Here is a 26,284-nt window from a genome sequence, read left to right on the forward strand (position 1 = left end):
TAGCGGTCAACCACAGACACGGTGAATTGACTATTTACGGGCATGGGCAATGGAAGTTGAAAAGTCGACGGTTGAATTTAAATTTAAATTGAAGTTTGAAATTCAGCGTCTTGCGTTATGTTCATTGGTGCGTATATGATGAGCACATCTATTTCACTCGGGTATTGGGGCCTGCAGGGTTAGCAGAGAACGCATATACTTTTAGCGCTAGGTTCATATATTGCATAGATAGCATGTCAGATTATTTCGTATATTTATTATTATTATTATTTGATTTGCATGTCCTTATATTTATTGAATTTTCTTTTCCACGATGCGTTACGGTCTTTAGGTATCTCGTGTATAGAAGTAAAGCTTTAGTAGTTTTTGGCTTTAGTGCTTTAGTAAAGCTGTTTAGCAGAGGCTGAAATGTATAACAGCTCCATTATAACTTTTACGGTTTGTCGGCTCATTTATAGTTGAATTGGCAAAGAAAACATTACTAGCCATGTACATCAAAATTAATAACAATTTCAAACTTAGTAATTTGTTTATGCAAATAACATATATTAATAAATTTCCATATCATTCTTATTTAAATAAAATGTCTTTAAGATGCAATTTTGCGAATAGGTGTCTATGGTTTACAGTTTTTACAATTTTATGTGTAAAGATATGAATATTTATTTTTGCGGAGATTATTATTATATGCACACGTTTACGGTTAATAGTGAGTATCAACGCTCATTCATGGTATTATAAAGCAAGAAAGGTAAATAAGGAAATTAACTAGGAAAAATAAACAAATGACCGCTAAACATTGGGTTTGCACGGGTAAATGCGGTTTTTAATGGTTTTCGATGAATGTGTTCTGGCAATACAAAATGTGAAAGAATTTCCGGAAAGAGTTAGCACATACTAGTTGCAGGATAACCGTCTATTTACACCAAGGAAATTGAAGGCATATTCTTAGTATTTACAGCTTTCGAGAACGGTGAACAGAGGTTTATAGCCATCTGATTTTAATTTTGTTACATTGATGAGGTATTAGCACTGGCCTGAATGCGAGAATGTTCTGAAATCGTTAGAAGGGCTGAATGGACGAGTACTACACAATCGGGCGAGTTACTTCTTTACAAGCATTGCCTCTGTATTGGGAAGTCAACGGTCTTTTGATGTCTGCGACCAACCTGCCAACGGATAAATAAGATTGGAGTTAATGAAAATTCAAAAGTATTCTAAGCCGACAATTAAAAACAATTAAGCTCTCGTTATATCGGACGGAAAGAACGTGGTCAGCAAAACGCGTTTTCCTTTACCAACTCGTGGGTGAACGCCACGTGCTAGGAGGGTAAAGACGAACTCTGGACGAAAACACGCTGTATTATCCCTGAGCATATATATAAAGGAGAGCGAGAAAATCTTCAGGAAAGCGCAGCCAGTCCTTGGCGTATGTCGACGTCGGATTGCTTTGGACGGGCATTCCAAAACTTGGCGCGAGAGTAGTCAGGGAGCACATGAGGCAGCCTGATGTTGGTGGGCGTACTGCTGGGTAGCCTAGAACTTCAGCATCATCGGACGCAACGACGACAAAGTCACTAGTTAACGACGGTTGGGCCCAAACGAATACAGGAATTGAAAAGCGAGTTTTTTGAATGCCGAAAATAACCGATTCAACGAGTCGTAGATGTTTACATAGGTATTCGATACGGTGCGCCCGCAGATAAAAGTTTTTAGGGGAAACGCGCTGCTAATTGAACGCTTAATTACTTATTACAGTCAAAATTGCGGCGGGTAGCATGCATAGGAAAATTAATACGAACTGTTCGTAGGCGAAGTGGGCCAGCATCAGCTCATTGCACTTCCTCAGGAGTCTCAGCGCATGCCGGTAACGCCAACATCGAAAGAGCCGCTGGAAAAGTCCCTTGTGCTCGGTTGGGGGGTGTCGATCTGGTCGTACTGAAAACAGGTTGTAAACTCTGACCGATTACAGATAGATTCGCCGAGTTGTGAAAGAAGCGAGGAATTCCAAAAATGGTTTGCTAATAATTAAATTTAAATTAATTAAATTTCTAAACAGGTTTCTGAAGCAAAAGCTGTTATAGCCTTTTAGGGCGTTTGTAAATTAATAAGTAACGATTAAATAAATGTGTTCGATTTAATAATTCTATTGCAAAACACATGGTTAGCGCTCGGCCTAGCAAATTACACGACGACAATCTACGACGAATATTTATGTCAGGATAACGGAGATCCGATTCGCGCAAGTACTTACGAAAGTTCAGCTGAAGGCTCGTTTGTCCAGACAATTACGCCTCAGGACTGTGGTAAAGGCATCGGTGATGGTTGGTTGTCCACTGTGCTGACCGACACGAGATGAATCTGTGCTACCAATGCGATGCATGACGATTTGATGAGCGCCGCGAGCGGGTCTCTATAGGTGACTGGACGAAGAATCGCGTCCTCCGGCTCGGGTGTTATCCAAGCCTCGCGCGCGATTGGGATGCTGCGTTCGGGGGCTGTGCCCAAGTAGAAAGACGCCACATTTCTTGAACCTACCTCTTCCTTGCCCAGGTGTAAACATTTTATTTCTGTGTCTATCGTTGGATTTAAAATGGTTCGGCGGAGCCGTGTAAAAAACACGTTGCGTTTGTATGATTGTTAATATACCGACAATTAATGGATATTGTGTACTATATGCAAGACCCCCCCGCTTTGCCATCCGTGTGAACCCGGTTGGTCAGCCATAGCAGGTGATTGCAAGCTGGCCTACGTGCGGTGAACTCAGGTCTTCTCATTTCGGAAAAACAGGCAAGACAGCCCAAGGTTTTTTGTACGTTTTTACTTTTAATCTTAGTCTGTATTTTTATCGCCGCCCACAAAAAACTGGTTGCTCGATCGCTATTAAATTTGACCCTTTGATTTTAACAATAGGGGCGTGACCCCATTCGACCTCGTTTAGTTATTCAATCTCTCACTGGTAAATCGATTAAAAAAAAATAACGTCATGCGGCGGTGTGCATATGTTTGCACTGAAGGATTTTTGACGGTGATGCTACAATACACACTTTTGGTATGGTGATATTAGTTGAGACATGAGAGAAATTGTTGCACTTTGTAGGCCGGTGCTTTCAATGTAGGCGCGCGTGAAATAGAAAGGCGTATTTATTAACATACTGCAGGGAGCTCATCTTAACAAATAAAAGATTGCTTGAAGTCAGATATGTTAACCCGTAAACACGGTCGGGCGCGTCCGCCATAAAATGAGCTGTTTAAAGACGTTTAAAGCCTCTTCAGTATAATATAATCACCCATATCGTCAACAAAACGTCTGTTTTACGAACGGCTTTATGGCCTAACGCATATATGATTTAATGTATGGCTTACATCAACTCCGAAGAAGCTTCTCTATGTTCCTCCTTATATAATTCTTAAGTTAGCTGCACATCCCATCTTATTACAACAAAATTTATTGGAAACTATTAAATAAAAAAAGCAACTGTAAACAACCAACTGGAAGAACAAACTTCCGGCGCCTTTCTTTTATTACGTCATTATCTGTGCATTAACGTGAATTCACATGTCTAATAACGTTTACAGTATAGTATATCATATATATAATATATATATATAAGTATATATATATTCGCACTATAGAGCGCCGCCGCTGTGTAAATGTACCAGATATAATCGACCAGAAACAGTTCTTTTCTAAATGGGTAATAGTAAGGTGGCAGTGAAACAAGTAGAATCCGCAGCATATGATAAATTTTTTTTTTTAACGTCGCGGCTTCTCTTTCATGTTTCGATATGGAGCTTGGATGAGGTTGCAGCACACGGTTGGCTGATGGCGTATCCATCTAATTCTTCGCTTTTCCGTTTATGCTGGTGTAGCGGAGATGTCAACTTTGGATTTAGTCCACGAAAAAGTGTACATTTATGTCTCTTTAGTTCCTTATTAACACAACTTGTATTTCTCTTATAGTATTCCTGACGATTTTATAATCGCTAGCACATAATCTCTACACGATTAGGGGGAGAGTGGGCTTAAAAGAGTGTAAAATGTTACATGTCATACACGCGTGAGTATATATATCCGGTAGGATAGATACTTTGAAGCCCCGGAAAACACACGATTTCCTTCCGGATAAATGACACAATTGAATTAATGAACATGCCGATCGTATTGAACGGCGTGAGGTCGAGCACAGGCAGTGCACCAGGGTAGGAAACTATATAGTTCTAAATTTCCTATTTCTCATAAGCTTATGAAATTGTTGAATCAAAGATATATAAACCCTAATGAACACCTTCTTTACATATTGTTTTTCTTTCCCACCTCTTTAATATCCCTCTAATTTCACCCCTTTTTTATGTGGCGCCAATGTGTATATTATTTTTATATCTATTAGGTTTAGTTACGTATGTGCAATTTGAATACTATTTACAGCTGTGTGTAATAGAATCATTGGTAAACAGTTAGTTACCCTAACGCCATAGTTTCACAGGGAGAGAAACACAACATATGACGAGCGTAAATAGCTCATGCATAAAAACGTGTATGATCTTCCTCGGTGACAAAAAAAACTTGCCCCAAACGGCGTTGTCTTGCCAGGTTCGAGAGGAGGAGCACTGACCTTACTCCACGTAGGACAGCGATGATTCCTGCGAATAGATGCATTATAGGGGTTACAATATCGCAGGAGGAGGTGCTCCAAGTCATACTTAGGCGTTGGTTAATAAGAATCACAATCAACATATGTACGTGTACAAACATGAGCGATTTTTCAGGACAATGTTTAGATAAGGAATTATACGTGAGAAAGAACACGACACTTTGACACACAGCGAAAGAAGAAAAAACGAATTCCGAAACCATTATCTTTTCATCAGGTGAAAACACATTTCGCCACCAGCCGCCCTGGACGATGGGACACAATTCTTATGATCTTGATCTTCTCTATATAAGGTCCAGCGTCGTCGTTCTTGACCGCATCTGAAATTTGCACTCAGAGATTCTACTTCGTGTTCAGGAACAGCACAGTGAGCAAGGATGGGCGAACTACGCAGTCCCCGAGCCATACCGATGGGAGACCAGCTTCATGGTGGTCTGTTAAGTCGAAAATGTGCATACGGTGCTATAATAGCTGAGCGATGGTTTGCCCTAAGCGTCATCATTTCTTCATAATATATTGAACGTTCGGCGCACGCGAATGTAAAATGAAAAATTTTATATAGTTTCATTGACAACCCATTGTATTTGCTTGGTTTTTGCGTTTCAGTTACGAACGGTCTGGGACGATGAGCACAAGGGTCTCTGTCAGAGCCTGCTGCCCTATTTCGGTACCACCGCAACTCAAAGGCCGCCTCTGAAGAAGTGCCTGGTCTGTATGGTTTTCCCACTTCAAACTACGAGCAGCGTAGTCGAATGCTGTTCGGCTACATTACTGATAGCTATTACACTTTCAAGCTGCATTTATTGATGTTTGAAATGTTGGTGTTATGTGTGTGGGTGTGTGGTGTGTGTGTGTGTGTGTGTGGTGTGGTGGGGTTGGGTGTGTGGTGTGTGTGATGTGTGTGTGGTCGTGAGCGACGGGTGCTGTGTGTGTGTGTGTGTGGGGTGGGGTGGTGTGTGGTGTGTGTGTGTGTGGGGTGTGTGTGTGTGTTGGTTGCGTGGGTGGGTGTGTGTGTGGTGTGTGTGTGGTGTGTCGTGTGTGTGTGTGTGTGTGTGTGTGGCGGCAACTGTGTGTTGTAAACCTGACTAATTAATTAGACCACTCTATGATTTTCTTGCCATATGACATCATGAAGCAGGGGCCAAACTAACGCGCGGCTTCAAGGGAGCACAACAGACACAACGACGGATTCAATTGCCATCTTTGGCAAGCTGGTCCGCCCGGTAACGCGATGTGAAAGTCTTTTACTGCAAGATACTGTGTACGTTGATGATATTCGAACACTGCCAAGCAAAATTAATTTAAATATCTGCTCGTGCGAACGCAGTACGCGCACTAACAACCACTTAGGTTTTTGCTTCTCGCTGTGTGCTCTTCTCATCGTCCGTAGTGGCTCAGCTCGATGGACGGCCAAACAGATAGCTAGAGGAAAAAAATCAGCAATTAACGGCTAAATACCGACTTTAATGCCGGTTCAACTACCACTCCCCATCTCTTCTCATATACAGTCGCCTGGTGCCAGCCACATCAAGAACAATGACTTCGCGTTACAGCAGGCAGCTGTAAGATGTGCCCAATGTTTTTTTATCGATTTCGCTGTCTCTTTCTCTGGCACAGCTGACCATCGCTGCAATACGCAGGCTTCTGGACCATTTTACTATATACGACTTAGCTATTGTCACAGCTTATCTAACTGAAACATAATGTTACTTTGCCATGGGCGTAAGCCGAATTGCTTATCGTTAAATGCCTACACATCACGCATTGTTAGCGATTGCGTTCCCAGCTAATACATACGATAAGTTTTCTATTCAAATTGCCAGTTTGTTTCCAGTTTCAGATTTCCTATTTCGAAAACGCCATGGCAATACGTAGTAAAATATACGCTTACTTAACCTAACTACCGTAAGTTCATCATGAGTCATATACATGTTGTTTTTAACATTTATTTATTTTCACAAATATATTCAAACACGTTGAATTTGGGCTTCTTTGCTTTAAATTCCAGATTCAATAAAATCCATTTGGTCTCTCACATATTAATGCTTTTGTTTCACTTGCTTTTCACATTTAATGATTCTCTAATGCAAGAATGAAGATGAACATATGTTATTATGTAGAGGAAATCTAAAGATTATACAAAAGCGTTTAGTTTACAGCTACATTATAAAAAATAATCGACAACATTATGTGTTACCGCTTGGTAATAGAGGCAAAACATTAGCCGAAATAGATTGCAAAAACCGCACAGCGTGGGATAAACAAAATTATAATACCGCAAATGTGGGCTCAAACGCGGAAAAAGTAAGAATTATTTTGGAATTATGGAAAGTTTTCGGCATTTAGTTTATTAGGTTAAATATTTTTACTGCATCGTTCATGCCATGTATATCACATATACACAACCACGACTACACAAGCATGCTGCACTCGTACGCGGGTGAACACACGCACGCCACGCACACCGATGCGCAAACTATTGACATACACACTATATATAATATAATCAGGAGCTGAATAATAGTAGATTTCTTCGTATTATTCACTCCTGATATTATCTTAGGCAGGTTTTTGCCTTCTTCATTTAATTTATAAACGAAAAAACAATTTTTCAATTAACATTGGTCATTAGTAATAATTTATATTCAGCAGAGTTTTCTACTAACAAAGTCGCTAATTGACGTTTTGTTTCTCATTTCATTTCTTTCTGGTCAAATCTTACTAAACGGCTCCTTCGTGTCAGAATAGGGAATATTCCTTTCATCGAGTCGGACGACTGGCAATCGGTGGGATCGTTTTCCTAATTCCGATCGTTAGTCTTTGCGATGAGTGGCTAGATATTGACGAGACGTGTGGGAACTGTGACTCAAACTCTCCCAATGTTATACTCAGCATGTAGTAGCCTGTTTAAAACTGCAAACTAAATTTCTCGACGAGTCGTTAAAATAAACACAGGGTTGGATTGTTATATACAGTTGTGAAACTGAATCGTGCCATATGTATTTTAAAGTTCTCATAGCAGTGCATAAATTTCGAAGTTGGCGGCGTCGTGTTCACTTCTGCGCATGCGCGGCGGATGGAGTTTGTGAGCAGCAGGTGGTCCGCCAGCTAAAACGCCCACATCTTATTACCTGAGTGAACAAATGAAATACACACCATTATATAATATACACACACACGCACTTACGCACTGCATGCAAGACCCCCACACACATGTATTATATATACTATACATATATAAATAATTAGTAACATAGAAATATATGGGCTGCTCAAATCTTTAATTAACATGCCTTTTTTGAGAACATTGCTCTTCATCGGCTATACAAGGTTATTTCCATTTTATTGTTTCTCTTATAGCCTGATACAAAAGATCATACTCTCGAAAAAGCGGCATAGCTAGTATTAAAAATTTTCGACACCTCATTTATATTTTCTATTGTTCTAGGATATATATATATATATATATATATATATATATATAGTAATATATGATGTGTGTGTATTATGCATCAAGGAGATCATTTATTTGATGTGTTTTTGTAACAGTTCTGACACACATTTGAACGTATTATTATGATTGCTATTGATATGATATACTGTATACTGGCTTCACACGTCTCAAATATATAGTTAATATTTCACACCTCGTGTTAATTCATACCACTCGTTCGACTTCGCTCTCGGATATGTTATTCATGATTTGAATGGAGGTGAGACTTACACGGTGGATGGTTTTGCGCTCGCCACAACTTGAAGGCATTTCGGCGAACTGTGGCCGAGGCCGAAGTAGCATGGATTTTTAGCTTCAGCCGTGTGAATATACTCCGCCTTGAAGAACGATTGAAATGCTTTTCACATATGTACTAAAAACAAAAACTTAGAAGGGCCGTGATTAGATAGCTACTTTTGCAAGTGCTTACAAGTGGACATTTTAAAAAATATTTTAACTATAGTAAGAAGTGTTTTAACATGGGAAAAGTTGTGCTGGTAACAAAAGGGGAGAGAGCGCAATTCTCTTGTTTTGGCCTTAGGATTTGCTGATTACTGTACGATGAAATATAGCGATTTATATAAAAATTAATTTTGATTGATGAGCCAGATTTTACAGCCAATGTAACAATAAGCTCGAGGTGGAAATCTCTTTATTCGTCCTTACAAAAATTGAATTATTTCAAGGTTGAAATGTGAAGTGAAAACACACGATGATGCGACATGCATCGCGATCTTACATACCAAGCAGCATGTTCTAAGATCGAGGTTGTCGAAGTATTGCGGATGAAGATTTGAACGTCTATGACGCGTCCACTGATATCCCGTTCCTTCCAACGCTTAGCGCAACAACGTCCACAAAAGTATCCATTCCCAGCCTGCGTGGGTGGGGCAATATCCAGAGGAAGTAGCACCTATGCGTATGTACACGAACGGTTGATATGTACATGTACGTATAACGTGATGTACATCACTATATCACCCTGTTGAACTATATTCTCGATTGTGCGCTAGATGGCGCTCGTATGTTATGATTTAGCGCAGAAAGCGAGATGCGCTCGAAATGAAAATCGAGCGTGTATTAAACGGAACACCTCTGTAAAAGACAGGACAACTTGTAAAGTCTGTTTTGGCATTACGTGGCGTGGCATATAACACGTGAAACCACGCTTCTATAGAACGAAACACCTGTCTATAAAGACACTATTGGCGTTTCCTTCTAGTATACGCGATTAACACGTTGAAATTGTCACCTTTCTACAGTGACGGCCCGCTGTAGCGATTCGTAGATGTTCGTAGCAAAATCGACAGTAAATAGATGCGTACGGGGTGACACGCGCGATCCGCGCTTCTCTATCATGACGGCCAACCTCGTACTTGCTACCAAAATTTTCGCCCCGATTACGCCCGCCCCGGTTATGGACCATCAACTTGAACCGTATAGATGAACAAAAATATACCATCCGTCATTATCAGCAAAGCGTGTCACAGCTACGACGATACAAGACATTCGAGAATATTCGATATAATAGTAAAAACTACTTTGTTTCTGAATAGATTCCATGTTACCCGCATAATTACTAACTATAATCGTGTATAGCACTGCACATTTACATTGCACACGGTCCTTTATCGTTAGGTTCCGGGTGCAGCTAGCTATAATATAGAAATACAGAAATACAATATATAAAGAAAATGAAATAAAATTATATTATATATATATATGAATATTTCGTGTTATATGTATGTTATTATATATATATATATTTATTTATTTAATAAATTAAACCGGTCGGCTGTATAATAAAGTTGTCGTCGCGGATACAAGTAATCATCAAACTATATATTATCATCATATATGATAAATAATATAAGGATTTTTTCTGCTATTTGCTTAAAAACAAAACATTTGTTTTTCATTCCTATAGTATTATTTTTGTTAATATTCTTTTGTATATATATATATATATATATATATATATATATGCGTGTGCGTGTGTGTGTGTGTGCGTGTGTCTGTGTTTGTCTGTCTCTGTCTCCCTGTCTCCCCCCCTTCTCTCTCTGTTTGTGTATATAAACTAATATAAATATTTAATAATATATAATTGCGTCGCATCACGTGCTGCACTATACCGTTGGATAGGTCATTCCCATGAGATTCGCCGGGTCCAGAATGTTCCGCAGCCTCCACGTCCATCGTCCGTACGCTTCACGCTGATGGAGGAGATATTTCTCAGCGGCGGCCGACGGTCGGAGGGAGTGTCAGAGAGTGGTACTCGTCCGGACATACGGCCGGGCAGCAGACGCGCACCCACTGACCGGATCGATACAGGAAGCTGGGAGGTCGATTAAAGACCACCTTCGTCACATCTGTAACGACGAGCAAGCCGTGCACCTAAATGCCGCTAAATGTGGGTAATAGGTCTAACGCACGCACGCGCGCATGCACGAACGAACGCGCACTAACGCACGACCACACGCAGGCAGACAGACAGACAGGCAGAGCAGACAGACAGACAGAGCGAGACAGACAGGGACAGACAGACAACAGAGCAGAACAGACAGACAGACAGACAGACAGACAGACAAGCAACAAAAAACACGCACGCAGCGCACGCACCACGCACGGCACGCACTGCACGCCCCACGCACGAACGACCACGCACGCGCACACACACAGCACACGCACGCACACACACACACACACACACATAACAACAACTCGCTATCATCATTAAATTTAGCGCAAATGTAATTATTATACATAATATACCTAGCGTGAGTACGAATTATAACACCTGCAAATTACATGGTTTCCATCGGCACAGATAAGTAGACACAGATTAGCGCAACGATGCTATTATCACGCGATGTTTTTCCTTGTGAAAATAATAATATTATCAGCGAATATATAATTACATAGTAGATGAGCTCGTTCCATTCTACTATGTAATATGTCTTCGCTGATATTATTAACCTATAGATGTTCTTTTCTCGCATACTAGGTATGAGATATCCCCGAATACCCGAGAGAAATCCTCGGATAACTTCACACCAATGTTTATCTGCACTTTTAATCCAATATTTTTCTAATTACGAAGGTCAGAAAAGTCACCTTTACAGTTTTGCAATCCAATACTAGTAAAATTAATTAATAAAAATAAAAAATAATAATAAAAATAAATTGGATGAAATATAATGTACCTGATATTACATGCCTACCATGGGATACTAGCTAATACCAAAAATTAAACCTAAAACCTAAAATGTTCAAAATCTAAGTTTTGTTCCCAAATATCAAAATTAGGGGGTATGGTTGAACTTTGCCAAGATATGTGCCACAAACAACCACCATATTACAAAGTAATGATATATTCCAATGCAGTGGGTCCTTGTGAAGTTTTTGATGGGTAATATGTTACTCTGGGAGTTTTCATTTGTGAATTATTGACAGAAACGTGCAATGTGAAATTTTGAAGTCAAAGCGATTTCTGCCACTTTTTCACTAAAGTTTTTTAGACGCATTTTAACATAAAGGCGTGTGCAATGTAAATGTGCAGTGCTATAACGATTATAGTTAGTAATTATGCGGGTAAACATGAATCTATTCAGACAAAGTAGTTATACTAATTATATCGAATATTCCGATGTCTGTTTCGAGCTGTGACACGCTTTGCTTATGACGGAATGTATATTTTTGTTCACTATAGGTTCAAGTTGATGGTCCATACGGGGGCGGTAATCAGGAATGGTACAAGTACGAGGTGGCCGTCATGATAGGAGGCGGGATCGGTGTCACCCCGTACGCATCTATACTGTCGGATCTTGTCTACGGAACATCTACGAATCGCTACAGGGGCGTCACATGTAGAAAGGTGACATTCAACGTGTAATCGCGTATACTAGAAGGAAACGCCAATAGTGTCCTTTATAGACAGGTGTTCGTTCTATAGAGGTGGTTTCACTGTATAAATGCCACCCAACGGTAATGCCAAAACAGACCTTTACACAGTTGTCTGTTTTACAGAGGTGTTCGTTAATACACGCTCGATTTCATTTTCGAGCGCATCTCGCTTTCTGCGCTAAATCATAACACGAGCGCCATCTAGCGGCACAAATCGAGAATATGTTCAACAGGGTGATATAGTGTGTACTCACGTTATACGTACATGTACATATCAACGTCCGTGTACATACGCATAGGTGTACTTCCTCTGGATATGCCCCACCCATCGCAGCTGGGAATGGTTTGTGGACGTGTTGCGTAGCGTTGAGGAACGGGATATCATGGACGTCATAGACGTTCACATCTTCATCACGCAATACTTCGACAACTTCGATCTTAGAACCATGCTGCTGGTATGTAAGATCGCGATGCATGTCCATCATCGTGTGTTTTCACTTCACATTTCACTTGAAATAATTCAATTTTGTAAAGGACGAATAAAAGATTTCCACTCGAGCTTATTGTTACATTGCTGTAAAATCTCGGCTTCATAAAATTAATTTTTTATATAAATTCGCTATATTTGCATCGGTAATGTAATAGCAATCCTAAGCCAAACAAGAGAATTGCGCTCTTCTCCCCTTTTGTTACCGCACAATTTCCATGTTAATCCCACTTCTTTACTATAGTTAAAATATATAAAATGTCACTTGTAAGACTGCAGAAGTACTATTAATCACGTTCTATTTTTTTCGTTTCTAGTACATATGTGAAAAGCATTTCCAATCGTTCTTCAAGCGGAGTATATTCACCGGCTTGAAGGCTAAAAATCACTTCGGTCGGCCACAGTTCGCCGAAATCTTCAAGTTTGTGCGAGCCAAACATCCACGTGTAAGTCTCAAATTCATCATAATAACATATCCGAGAGCGAAGTTCGAACGAGTAGTATGATTACACGAGGTGTGAAATATTAACTATATATTTGAGAGTGTGAACAGTAACAGTATATCATATCAATAGCATCATAATTATATACGTTCAAATGTGTGTCAGACTGTTACAAGCACATAAATAAATGATGCTCTCTTGATCATAATACATATATATATATATATATATATATATATAGAACAATAGAAAAATATAATGAGGTGTCAAATTTTAATTAGAATGATTTCGAGAGTATGACTCTTTATCAGGCTATAAGAGAAACAATAAAATGAAATAACCTTGTATAGCCTGATGAAGAGACATGCTCTCAAAAGCATGTTAATTAAAATTTGACAGCCCATATATTATTCTATTGTTCTATATTTATATATGTATATATATATATACATGTGTGTGGGGGTGCTTGCATGCGTGCGTAAGTGCGTGTGTGTGTATATATATATAATGTGTGTATTTCAATTTGTCACTCAGGTAAATAGAGTGGGCGTTTTTAGCTGCGGACCACCTGCTCTCACAAACTCCATCGGCAGCGCATGCGCAGAAGTGAACACGACCCGCCAACTTCCGAACTTTATGCACTTCTATGAGAACTTTTAAATATGGCAGATTCAGTCCACACTGTATATACAATCTAACTCTGTGTTTATTTAACGCTGTCGAGAATTTAGTTTGCAGTTTTTAACAGCTACTACACTGCTGTAAACTTGGGAGAGTTTTGAGTCACAGTTCCACACGTCCGTCAATATCTAGCCCCTCATGCCAAAGACACGATCGGATTAGAACGATCACCATTGCCAGTCGTCCGACTCATGAAGGAATATTCCTATTCTGACCGAAGGAGCGGTTTAGTAACATTTGACCAGAAATAAATGAATGAGAACAAAACGTAATTAGGACTGTTAGTAGGAAACCTGCTGAATATTAAATTATTACTAATGACCAATGTTAATTGAAAAATTGTTTTTCGTTTATAAATTAAAATGAAGAGGCAAAACTTGCATAGATAATATCAGGAGTGAATAATAGAGAAATCTCTATTATTAACTCCTGATTATATTATATATAGTGTGTATGTATGTTCGCGCATGTGTGCGTGCGTGCGTGTGTTCACGCGTACGAGTGCATGCATGCTTGTGTACGTGGTTGTGTATATGTGATATACATGCATGAACAATGCATAAAATATTTAACTTAATAAACTAATCCGAAACTTTCCATAATTCCATATTCTTTCTTTTTTCCGCGTTGAGCCAATTTGGGGTTTATAATTTTGTTATCACGTGTGGCGGGTTTTTGCAATCTATTTGCGGTAGTTTTGCTCTTTACCAGCGTACACTAATGTTGTCGATTATTTTTATAATGTAGCTGTAACTAACGCTTTTGTATATCTTTAGATTTTCTCTCTACATAATAACATATGTTCATTTCATCCTTGCATTAGAGAAGTCATTAAATGTGAAACAAGTGAAACAAAACATTAATATGTGAGAGACAAATGGATTTTATTGAATTGGAATTTAAACAAAGAAGCGCTAAATTCAATGTTTGAATATATTTGTGAATAATATGTAAAAACAACATGTATATAACTCATGATGAACTTACGGAAGGTTAGGTAGTAGCGGTATATACTAACGTATTGCCATGGCGTTTTCGAAATAGGAAATTGAAACTGGAAACAACTGGCAATTTTGAATAGAAAATTATCGGTAGCCTATGTATTAGCTGGGAACGCAATCGCTTACATGCGTGATGTGTAGGCATTTCACGATAACAATTGCTTACCCATGCAAAGTACATTGTGTTTCAGTTAGAAAGCTGTGACAATAGCTAAGTTCGTATATAGTAAATGGTCCGGAAAGCTCTGCGTATTGCAGCGATGGTCAGCTGTGCAGAGAAAGAGACAGCGAATCGAAAAACATTGGGCGTCACATCTTACAGCTTGCCTCTGTACGCGAAGTCAATGTTCTTGATGTGCTGCACCAGCCTGTAATGAGAAGAGAGGGGAGTGTAGTTGAACCGCATTAAAGCGGTATTTACTCGTAATTGCGTGATTTTTTTCTCTAGCTATGCTGTTTGCCTCCATCGGAGATGAGCCACGGACGATGAGAAGGAGCACACAGCGAGAAGCAAACTAAGTGGTGGTTAGTGCGCGTACTGCGTTCGCACGAGCAGATATTGTGAATTAATTTTGCTTGGCGTGTTCGATATCACACGTACCAGTTCTTGCAGAAGAAGATTTCCTCGTCGGTTACCGGGGCGGACAGCTTGCCAAGATGGGCAATGAATCCGTCGTGGTGTTCCTTGTGCTCCTTGAAGCCGGCGTAGTTTGCCCTGCTCATGATGGTCTAGCAAGAAAATCATAGAGTGGTCTATTAATAGTCAGGTTTACACACACACACATACACACACACACACACACACACACACACACACACACACACACACACACACACACACACACACACACGGGCCACACACACACACACACACACACACACACACACACACACACACACACACACACACACACATACACACATAACATTCAACATTCAACATTAATAAGCACTTGAAGTGTAATAGCTACAGTAATGTACCGACACATTCGACCTACCTGCTCGTAGTTGAAGTGGGAAACCATCAGATCCAGGCACTTCTTCAGAGCGGCCTTTGAGTTGCGGTTGGTACCAATAGCAAAGAGGCTCTGGAAGAGACCCTTGTGCTCATCGTCCAGACGTTCGTACTGAAAGCAAAACCAGCAAATACAATAGGGTTGTCAATAAAAGCTATATAAAATTTCATTTTACATCGCGGTGCCAACGTTCAATATATTATGAAGAAATGATGACCTTAGGGCAAACCATCGTCAGCTATTATACAAACGTATGCATTTTCGACTTACGAACACCATGAAGCTGGTCTCCCATCGGTATGGCTCGGGGACTGCGTAGTTCGCCATCTTGCTCACTGTGCTTTCTGAACACGAGTAGAATCTCTGAGTGCAAATTCAGGATGCTGGTCAAACGACGCGCTGGACCTTATATAGGAAGATCAGATCAAAGAAATGTGTCATCGTCCAAGGGGGTGGTGGCATGTGTTCACCTGATGAAAAGATAATGGTTTCGATCGTTTTTTCTTCTTTTCGTGTGTGTAAAGTGTCGGTGTTCTTTCTCGTATAATTCCTTATCTAATTGTCCTGAAAAATCGTCATGTTGTACGTAATTATGTTGATGTGATTCTAATTAACAACCCTAAGTATGACTTGGACACCCCTCCTGCGATATTGTAACCCCTATATGACATCTATCGCAGGATGCATGCTGTCTACGTGAGTAAGGTCAGGCGTCCTCCTCTCGAACCTGGCAAGACAGCGTTTTGGGGGCAAGTTTTTTTGTCACGAGTGAAGATTATCACGTTTTTATCATGAGCTATTTTACGTCGGTCATATGTTGTGTTCTCTGTGAACTATGCGTTAGGGTAACTAACTGTTACCAATGATTTATTACACCCAGCTGTAATATATTCAATTGCAATAACGTAACTAACTAATAGATATAAAATATATACACATTGGCGCCAACAATAAAAAGGGGGTGAAATTAGAGGGATATTAAAGAGGTGTGAAGAAAACAATATGTAAAGAAGGTGATCATTAGGGTTATATATCTTTGATTCAACAATTTCATAAGCTTATGAGAAATAGACTATATAGTTTCTACTGTGGCACTGCCTGTGCTCGACTCAATACGAATGCATGTTAATTAATTCATGTGTCATTTTATCCGAAGGAAATCGTGTGTTTTCCGGGGCTTCAAAGTATCCATCCTACGGTATATATACTACGGTGTTATGACATGTAACATTTTACACTTTTAACACTTTCTCCTATCGTGTAGAGATTATGTGCTAGCGATTATAGAAATCGTCAGGAATACTATAAGAAATACATTGTGTTAATAAGGATAAAGATGACATAAATGTAACTTTCGTGGAAAATCCAAAGTTGACATCTCGCTTAACAAGCATAACGGAAAAGCGAAGGAATTAGATGGATACGCATCAGCCAACGTGTGCGAACTCATGCCAGCTCATATCGAACACAGAAAGAGAGCGCGAGTTAAAAAAAAAATTTATCATGATGCTGGGATTCTAACTTGTTCACTGCACTTCTATTACACCATTTAGCAGACGTTTCTGGTCGATTATATCGGTACATTTCACAGCGCGGGCTCTATATGCGAATATATATATATATATATATATATATATATATAGCATGTAAACGTATATTAGACATGTGAATTCACGTTAATCAAGATAATGACGTAATAAAAGAAAGGCGAGTTTTGTTTTCAATTGGTTGTTTACAGTTGCTTTTTTTATTTAATAGTTTCAATTAAACTTTGTTGTAATAAGTATGGATGTGGCAGCTAACTTAGAATTATATAGAGACTATAGAGAAGCTTTCTTCGGAGTTGATGTAGCATACAGTAATCATATATCGTTAGGCCATAAAGCCGTTCGTAAAACAGACGTTTTGTTGACGATTGGTGTGAGTATAACTGAAAGGCTTTAGCGTTTAGCAGCTCTTTATGGCGGACCGCCACGACCTGTTACGGTGTTAACATATCTGACTTACAATCTTTTATTTGTTAAGACGAGCTCCTGATATGTTATAATACGCTTTCTATTCACGCCTACAAAGTGCACAATTTCTGTCATGTCTCACTATATCCACCTATAACCAAAGTGTGTATTGTACATCACCTCAAAAATCCTTCATGCAACATATGCACACCGCTGACGTTATTTTTTTTTAATGATTTACAGTGAGAGATTAATACTACGAGGCGAATGGGGTCACGCTACTTGTTAAAATCAAGGGTCAAATTTAATAGCGATCGAGCCAACAGTTTTTGTGGCGGCGATAAAAATACAGACTAGATTAAAGTAAAACTAAAAAAACTTTGCTGTCTTCCTGTTTTCGACATGAGAAGACCTGAGTTCACGCACGTAGGCCGCTTGCATCCTGCTATGGGTGACCAACGGGTTCACGAAATGGCAAACGGGGGTCTTGCTATATACACAATATCCATTATTGTCGGTATATTAACAATCATAACGTGTTTTTACACGCGCTCGACATTTTTAATCACGATAGACAGCAGAATAATGTTTACCTGGGCAAGGAAGCAGGTAGGTCAAGAAATGTGGCGTCTTCTACTCGGGCACACGACTTGGATAACACCCGGAGCGAGGACGCGATTCTTCGGTCCAGTCTACCTATAAGAGACCCGCCCGCGGCGTCATCATCGTCAGCCTTGCATTGGTACAAGATTCATCTCGTGTTCAGTCAGCACAGTGGAAACAACCATCACCATGCCTTACACAGTACCTGAGCCGTATTGCTGGGACAAGAGCTTCATGACTTTCGTAAGTACTTGCGGAATCGATCTCGTTAATCTGCACTATATTCGTGTAGATTGTCGTACGTGTATTGCTGGCCGAGCTACATGTGTTTGCATAATTATTAATCAAAAACATTTATTAATTACTTATTAATTAAAACGCTAGGCTATAACTAGCTTTTGCTTCAGAAACTGTTTAGAATTTGATTAATTTAATTTAATTATTAGAACCATTTTTGGATTCCTGCTTCTTCATCGCGAACCTATCTGTAATGGTCAGAGTTTACCTGTTTTTAGTACGACCAGATCGACAACGAGCACAAGGGACTTTTCCAGGGTCTTTTCGATGTTGGCGTGTACCCTGGCAGCGTTGAGACTCTGAGGAAGTGCAATGAGCTGATGGCTGCCCACTTCGCCTACGAACAGGTTCGTTTAATTTTCCTATCATGCGTACCCGCAATTTGACTGTAATAAGTATTAAAGCGTTCAATTAGGCAGCGCGTTTCCCCAAAAAAACTTTTTACTCTGCGCACTAATCAGAATACCTATGTAAATATCTACGACTCGTTGAATCGGTTATTTTATTGCGCATTCAAAAAACTCGTTTTCATTCCTGTATTCGTTTGCCACGTCGTTAAACTAGTGGCTTTGTCGTGTTGCAGTCGATGATGCTGAAGGCTAGCTACCCAGAGTACGCCCACCACAAGGCTGCTCACGATGGCTTCCTGACTACTCTCGGCAAGTTGGAATGCCCGGTCAACGCATCCGACGTCGACTACGCCAAGGACTGGTGCGTTTCACTGAAGATTTTCTCGCTCTCTTTATATAATGCTCAGGGATAATACAGCGTGTATTTCGTCAGAGTTCGTTTTAACTCTAGCACGTGGCGTTCACGAGTGGTAAAGGAAACGCGTTTTGTGACACGTTCTTTCCGTCGATATAACGAGAGTTAATTGGTTTTTAATTGTCGGCTTAGAATACTTTTTGAATTTTATTAACTCCCATTTATTTATCGTTGCAGGTTGGTGCAGCACATCAAGACCGTTGACTTCCCATACAGAGGCAAGCTGTAAAGAGTAACTCGCGATTGTGTAGTACTGTCCATCAGCCTTTAACGATTTCAGAACATTCGCATCTGGCAGTGCCATACTCATAATGTAAAAATTAAAATTCAGTGGTATATCTGTTCACGTTCTCGAACGTGTAAATACTAAGATATGCCTTAATTTCCTGGTGTAAATAGGCGTTATCCTGCACTAGTATGTGCTATCTTTCCGGAAATTCTTTCACATTTTGTATTGCCGAAATCATCAAAAACATTAAAAACCATTTACGTGCAAACCAATGTTACGTATTTGTTTATTTTTTCTAGTTAATTTCCTTATTTACCTTTCCTTGCTTTATATACATGAATGAGCGTGATATCACTATATACCAGTAAAAACGTGTGCATTAATAAATAATCTCGCAAAATAAATATTCATACTTTACACATAAATTGTAAACAACTGTAAACATAGACACCTATTCGCAAAATTGCATCTTAAGACATTTTTAAATAAGAATGATATGGAAATTTATTAATAATATGTTATTTGCATAACAAATTACTAAGTTTGAAATTGTTATTATTTGATGTAATGGCTAGTAATGTTTTCTTTCCAATTCAACTTATAAATGAGCGACAACCGTAAAAGTTATAATGGAGCTGTTATAATTTCACTCTGCTAAAAGCTTTTTACTAAAGCTACTAAAGCAAAAACTACTAAAGCTTTACGTTCTATAACGAGATACTAAGACCTAACGCATGTGAAAGAAAATTCAATAAAAAATATAAGGACATGCGAAATAATATAATAATAAATAAATAAACAGGAAATAATCTGACATGCTATGCTATGCAATATATGAACCTACGCTAAAAGTATAGTGCGTCTGCTAACCTGCAGGCCCCAATACCGAGTGATAGATTGCTCATATATACGCACAATGAACATACGCAAACGCTGAATTTCAACTTCAATTTAAATTTAAATTCAACGTCGATTTTCAACTTCATTGCCCATGTAAACTGGTCAATTCACGTGTCTGTGTTGACCGCGCGATGGCGCTACGAGCTCAATTCTATATTACTGTGTATTTGAAAACCGGATATGTTGCAGACGATTGTCGACCGGGTGGTCAGGTGTGAAATGTGTGTATATTTTGGTTGGTTGTATATATGGTTGGTAGTGCGAAAAACTATTCTACCATCAGACGTATTTATTTCATCTGGCAATTTTTTCGGGTATAATGAACGCTCATTGTCAGTACGTCGGGTGTCGTATTTATTTCTATTTATATAGAAATTTACACCGAGTAGACTTCCTTCACTCAGCTGTATATTATAAGCTGTTATTATATACAGCTCAGTGGTATACTTGCAACCGGCTATACTAGGAGCCTATTCTGGTGTACGTCGACATATGTTGCGTTGGTGAATTGCTGAATGAAGCAGCGATATTCATTAATGTCTGAAGGATTCGTTAAAGTCTTCTAACGTTTTATCGAATGCAAATGATTACTCTTGCGTAAAGATCGAAGTTTTCATTTCTATCGAAACTTTTCCCATACTTGCTAAAGGAATTTAAACATTTAACTTGCTTAGATAATTATTGTATTGCCTGTACTGACATTGTCTTTTGCTATGACATTATAATGCTGGTATTGTAGATGTGAAACGAAATTAAAGAAAACTACATTGACAAATTAATTGCGTAATCAAATTATTTGTTTTTAATTTGACACAAAATAGAAGGCTGTGGTACTATAACATGATGCGAGTCTCGTATCTATCAATACTGAATATGTTAGGAAATTATTATAGTTTATAAAATACATCTTTAAACCCTTGGTCGCTAGAATTGGTTTTAAAGAATCAGCTAAAAGTCATTTTACTATATTCCGAAACGTGCTTTAGTGATAAATTGCAGATTAAATGAAAGGTTTAAAACGAAAGATTGCCAATTATAATCTCGATCATTGACCGTTGCGGATAAATTGAAAACGTTAATTTCATCCAATTGCGAACATTTTAATTCAATAGAGATTATTAAAATATCGTCGCAGGCGCGAGATAAGATTCATTAACACCTGTTTCCCAACTTCAAGATGACAGAATAGGAATGAACTTCGGCCGCCCAGGCTCTGTAATTGTCGAATATTCCAACTAGCTCTTACAACTTTCCTTTGTATAACATGTCGTAGTTTTTGATGTGCTGCACCAACCTGTAATTCGAATCCCCACGGGGTAAATGTACATATGCATAACCACGTCAGAAATCCTACGAACAAGTTTTTGATATCAAGAATACCTTGTCCGGACTTGCCTCTAAGAACAAGAGCACGTATGAAACCAATATTGCCTCATTTTCTCATGCAATTGCACGTATTTTGAACCGATTCGAGAGCGCTCGTAAAATGATATGTGATGCGATAACACATGTGCTAATTTACCTTAAAATTACCGGTATTTATACTGACAACGTTACGTCATAAATCACCTAGATACTAGACTGAATGACCATAAGAGAAGCGAGGCTACGAAAGGAACTCAGCGTTCCTGCATACGTAAGAGATCTGCGTAACGTACCAGTCCTTGGCGAAGTTTACCACCTCGTCGGTGACCGGACAGGAGACTTTGCCGAGAACTTCAAGGAATTCGTCGTGCACTTTTTTCTCCAGGTCGTAGCCTGCGAAGTTAGCTTTCTGCTGGCGCTTCTATAATTTAATAAGTAATATAACCGGTTCGTAAACCGATACACTGATGACGGGGTGTGTATACGTGTGTGTGCGTGTGTGTGTGCGTGCGTGCGTGCGTGCGTGCGTGCGTGTGTGTGTGTGTGCGTGTTTGTCTGTGTGTTTGTATGTATGCGTGCGCGTGTGTGCATGCGGCGTGCGTGCGTGCTCTACTACGTACGATTATTGAACACGACATTGACCTTTACCAGCCCAGTGGCGGATCGAATGGCTGCACGAATAGGTCTAGGTCTTTACGTGATATATAAGTTTTATACTTTATACTTTATGAGTTTTATACTGCGTGATTACGTTACATACTTTTTGCACGAACCTGATGCGGATTGATGCCGTAACTTTAGTAGGACATGCTGATCGTATGGGACTATTGTACGATAGGGACTATACACGCGATAGGGACTATTGTAGCCGATTATGTTATGGATCATTTTAAACGAATTTTTTAACATTACGTGCCTATATATGGTATCAGAGAAGCGTAGCTTGAGGGGGGGGCAAAGGGGAGGCTGCCCCTCCATTAGAATCTACTGGAATATACAATAAAAGACTAATAATTTATACTTTTTTGAGTGAGTGCTTCGCATCTTGCTCGTTATATTTCTCAATCGAGTTACTATAAATTTTGCCCCCCACAGAACCACACACCATAGAAATTCAGTTAAGCTACTGCCCTGGATACTTAACTTCAACTATGTTGATATGCACCTACCTCCTCGCAGAGGAAGTGGGAAATCGCCAACTCTTTGCATTTCTTCAGAAGACTCGCAGAGTTGCGGTTATTATTGATCTCGGAGACGATCTTAAATAGACCCTGGTGCTCCTCGTCAAGCTCCTTGTACTAGAAGCAAAAACCCAAGTAACGAGATAGTTACACGTGTGATTATCTGTTGTACGTTATTCATGTGATATGATTGATTGATGATTATGAGATATCAAAGAATCCATTAGGAAAAATTCTTCTATAATATTGCAGAAGTAGTTCTAGCGTAGTGGAGCGTCAATCTCATCACAGAGATGAAAATTGCTCTCTTGTTTGTTGTGCCGGCGCAATCTAATGATGAGCCGATAGTCACGTGATCTCTGTGGTGAGAATGGTGGAGCGTGTGATAGACAGTAATAGTAGTCATAGCAACTGTAACAGCTATAGTAGTTCTAAAAGTTGTATCTGTTATCTCAGTAATAGCTGTTATAATAGTCGTATAGGAATTATAGTCATATGGTCGTTATAGTAGTTATTTCACTATTTAATTATTACAGTTGTCAATCGGTTTGATACCAACAGTGTTGTTTAGCGTCAGTCATTGCAATAGACATTTTCGTTGAACTATTAAATAGAAACAATGGTAATAATAATAATAAAAATAATAATGTAATGGCTCCAATATATGTAACGGTGATATATGCGCACTATATGAACTGTTACACGCACGGCGTGATGGTTTTGTTTAACATTTATTATGATTAATTATTTATACCTTGATCGTTATTTTATTATGATTTATTATCGGGGAACGTTTTCAAAATTGCTTTCGCTATACTTAGCGATACAGGCAGAACGTCTAAATATGTACAGATATAGGGAAATTAATTATAATCTGCAGCAATCAAGTATTCATTTCAAGAACCAAAACTAGCGGTAGCCTACTTGACATTGACTATTACTCAGACGGTCGATGGGTGGTTATTAAAGTTTTGTACTTACGCCGACGGAGAAACTCTCGTCCCAACAAAAAGGCTCCGGCACTGGGAACGTTTTTATTTCCATCGTGTCTGATACGTTGTCGGAACACAAAATTTCTCAGATGACTAAACGAAGATTGATGCTTCCAGCAGGCCGGTTGCTCTTTTATAGGCAGATGGATCCACTGCCTGCCACCAGCGTGGTAAAGGGCTCCATGCGTGACTTTGCCCAATCGAGATATTAAGGTGTCTATTTTTCTCTATATATAAGTATCACCGCTGCTCGTCGCAGAGATTTAAGAAAAACTCTTTGGAATGAAACTCATTCGCGTATGGCCAATTAATTTAAACCACCCACGACACCCACCTACCCTTTACTCGTGCGACTATCTAGTAACTAGTCCCTCTGCTATCTCTGTATCAGGAGTTTGGGAGTTTCCTTTGCTTCGTTTTTTTTTCCTTTCGGATCATGGGATTATTCACGGTTTTTTGTGAACTTTGTTGCCATGCGTAGACCTAAGTCTATGAGGGGATGGGCTAGGGTCGCTCGTAGTGCTGCCATACATCAAACAACAACTTACTCGCACGTTGGACCTGTCTCATATGTATACCTAGAGTATCTGCTAATATATTTTAGAGAATGTGCGAATCGTGTGAATAAGTAGGACATCAAATAATACCGCGTTTACTATCTTTGATAAATAGCACTTCATAGTTAGCGTAAGTGACGGAAACGAGTTGTCTGGTACTATATTTGGATGCTCTTAGTATAGGTAGCCTGTCAATAATATTTTACTCTTTCCTGTCGACTGAATTAATCTCAACATGCGAGTGTGGATAGTTATGTCTCATGTACTTGTGCCATAAATGATTTAATATTGCTATGATGAGAGGGGGCAGATTAATGAATAAACTACCAACTGAGGTGTGATAATTGAGTAAATCTTCTAATTTCCAAAATCCTCTATTAGATAAACTTTGTTTCACGGTGTAATTGAACCTACAGAAGCCTTAACACTGCGTGCATCGACGCGGTTCGGGTTATCACGGCTTATTTATCGTAGTTCGCAAGCTAGTTACCCAATTTGCACTGGGTCAAGGTCAAGCGTGTTTGGACGAGCGCGCGAAACTGTCCGCAGTGTAAGCGTACCCTGGATGTGTGATGTGCACGCTGGACATTCCATGCGCGCAAACTGAATTCGCTCCCTCAGTTATATTTTCATTAAAAATTTAATCATGTTCAATGTTTTAAAAAATTCAGCTTGGCACTATATTTTGAAGTATTAGATCAATCTCATTTAGTATATTATACCCTTAGCATAATATACGCTCATTTTGATGCTTTTACCGCAAAACCCACAATGCTTCTTAATATTTACACATACCTGCTCCATTATGGAAATTACAGTCGACCCTGTACATAACGGTCACGCCAGAGAAACACCAAAAGTTACCTTTATGAACAGGTGACTACTTTTATAGTGACGGGTATAACCGTTTGGAAACTTTATACCAAGCAAGAAGGCAATGTTTATCCACACTATGCATGTTTAGTTGTTTCATATTGCTTTCAGCGATCATGTATTTCAAACTGAAGATGGCGGTAAATGGAAAACTGAGCAATGTTATAAAAATAATAATCGTAGAAGACCGAGCATGGCTGTGAAAGGCATGTTGTATTTAATAATTAATATGTCCAAAAAATAGTCACTTTAGACATATTTGTAAAACAATTGAGTAATTTACATTAAAGTTAATAACTATTAACACTAAATGCATCTTTAAACCCTTGGTCGCTAGAATTGGTTTTAAAGAATCAGCTAAAAGTCATTTTACTATATTCCGAAACTTGCTTTAGTAATAAATTGCAGATTAAATAAAAGGTTTAAAATGAAATATTTCAAATTATAATCTATTCAACTACAGGATCATTGACCGTTGCGGAAAATTTTAAAACGTTGATTTCATCCAATTGCGAACATTTTAATTCAATAGAGATTATTAAAATATCGTCGCAGGCCGCGAGATGAGATTCATTAACACCTGTTTCCCAACTTCAAGATGACAGAACAGGAATGAACTTCGGCCGCCCAGGCTCTGTGATTGTCGAATATTCCAACTAGCTCTTACAACTTTCCTTTGTATAACATGTCGTAGTTTTTGATGTGCTGCACCAACCTGTAATTCGAATCCCCCACGGGGTAAATGTACATATGCATAACCACGTCAGAAATCCTACGAACGAGTTTCTGATATCAAGAATACCTTGTCCGAACTTGCCTCTAAGAACAAAAGCACGTATGAAACCAATATTGCCTCATTTTCTCATGCAATTGCACGTATTTTGAACC

At 39.1% G+C, this 26,284-nt stretch overlaps 4 protein-coding genes across 5 annotated transcripts in view; 2 read left to right on the forward strand and 2 right to left on the reverse strand.

The window, feature by feature from the left end:
• The first annotated feature begins 11,838 nt into the window (after nucleotides 1-11,838).
• On the forward strand, nucleotides 11,839-14,264 carry LOC106806750 (dual oxidase-like). The gene is made up of 4 exons (XM_014808807.1): nucleotides 11,839-12,022; nucleotides 12,351-12,506; nucleotides 12,856-12,984; nucleotides 13,516-14,264. Exons 1-4 carry the CDS (start codon nucleotides 11,921-11,923, stop codon nucleotides 13,639-13,641), a joined length of 513 nt encoding a protein of 170 aa, XP_014664293.1. The 5' UTR covers nucleotides 11,839-11,920; the 3' UTR covers nucleotides 13,642-14,264.
• A 469-nt stretch (nucleotides 14,265-14,733) lies between these two features.
• LOC106806770 (hemerythrin-like) overlaps nucleotides 14,734-26,284 on the reverse strand; it is a 33,889-nt gene continuing 22,338 nt past the window's right edge. Inside the window, exons 3-4 of the mRNA XM_014808841.1 lie at nucleotides 15,265-15,392; nucleotides 14,734-15,031 (exon numbers count right to left, since the gene is read on the reverse strand). Of these exons, the coding sequence (XP_014664327.1) occupies nucleotides 14,980-15,031; nucleotides 15,265-15,392 (180 nt within the window). The 3' untranslated portion in view covers nucleotides 14,734-14,979. The remainder of the gene's footprint in view (nucleotides 15,032-15,264; nucleotides 15,393-26,284) is intronic.
• On the forward strand, nucleotides 18,331-19,605 carry LOC106806780 (myohemerythrin-1-like). Its single transcript, XM_014808853.1, has 4 exons — nucleotides 18,331-18,480; nucleotides 18,753-18,881; nucleotides 19,118-19,245; nucleotides 19,477-19,605. The coding sequence occupies exons 1-4, from the start codon at nucleotides 18,427-18,429 to the stop codon at nucleotides 19,526-19,528; spliced, it is 363 nt and encodes a 120-aa protein (XP_014664339.1). The 5' UTR covers nucleotides 18,331-18,426; the 3' UTR covers nucleotides 19,529-19,605.
• The window catches only part of LOC106806757 (hemerythrin-like), a 5,522-nt gene continuing 445 nt past the window's right edge, over nucleotides 21,208-26,284 (reverse strand). Inside the window, exons 1-4 of one of the 2 annotated variants that reach the window (XM_014808820.1) lie at nucleotides 23,956-24,184; nucleotides 22,963-23,091; nucleotides 22,087-22,214; nucleotides 21,208-21,722 (exon numbers count right to left, since the gene is read on the reverse strand). In XM_014808820.1, coding sequence (XP_014664306.1) covers nucleotides 21,671-21,722; nucleotides 22,087-22,214; nucleotides 22,963-23,091; nucleotides 23,956-24,018 — 372 coding nt within the window. In that variant the 5' untranslated portion in view covers nucleotides 24,019-24,184 and the 3' untranslated portion in view covers nucleotides 21,208-21,670. Of the gene's footprint in view, nucleotides 21,723-22,086; nucleotides 22,215-22,962; nucleotides 23,092-23,955; nucleotides 24,185-26,284 lie in introns of those variants that run through there. The other variant, XM_014808827.1, reaches the window with a different exon arrangement.

The sequence above is a fragment of the Priapulus caudatus genome, unplaced genomic scaffold (assembly GCF_000485595.1).
Source record: "Priapulus caudatus unplaced genomic scaffold, Priapulus_caudatus-5.0.1 Scaffold9, whole genome shotgun sequence".
In the NCBI taxonomy this organism is placed as follows: domain Eukaryota; kingdom Metazoa; phylum Priapulida; class Priapulimorpha; order Priapulimorphida; family Priapulidae; genus Priapulus; species Priapulus caudatus.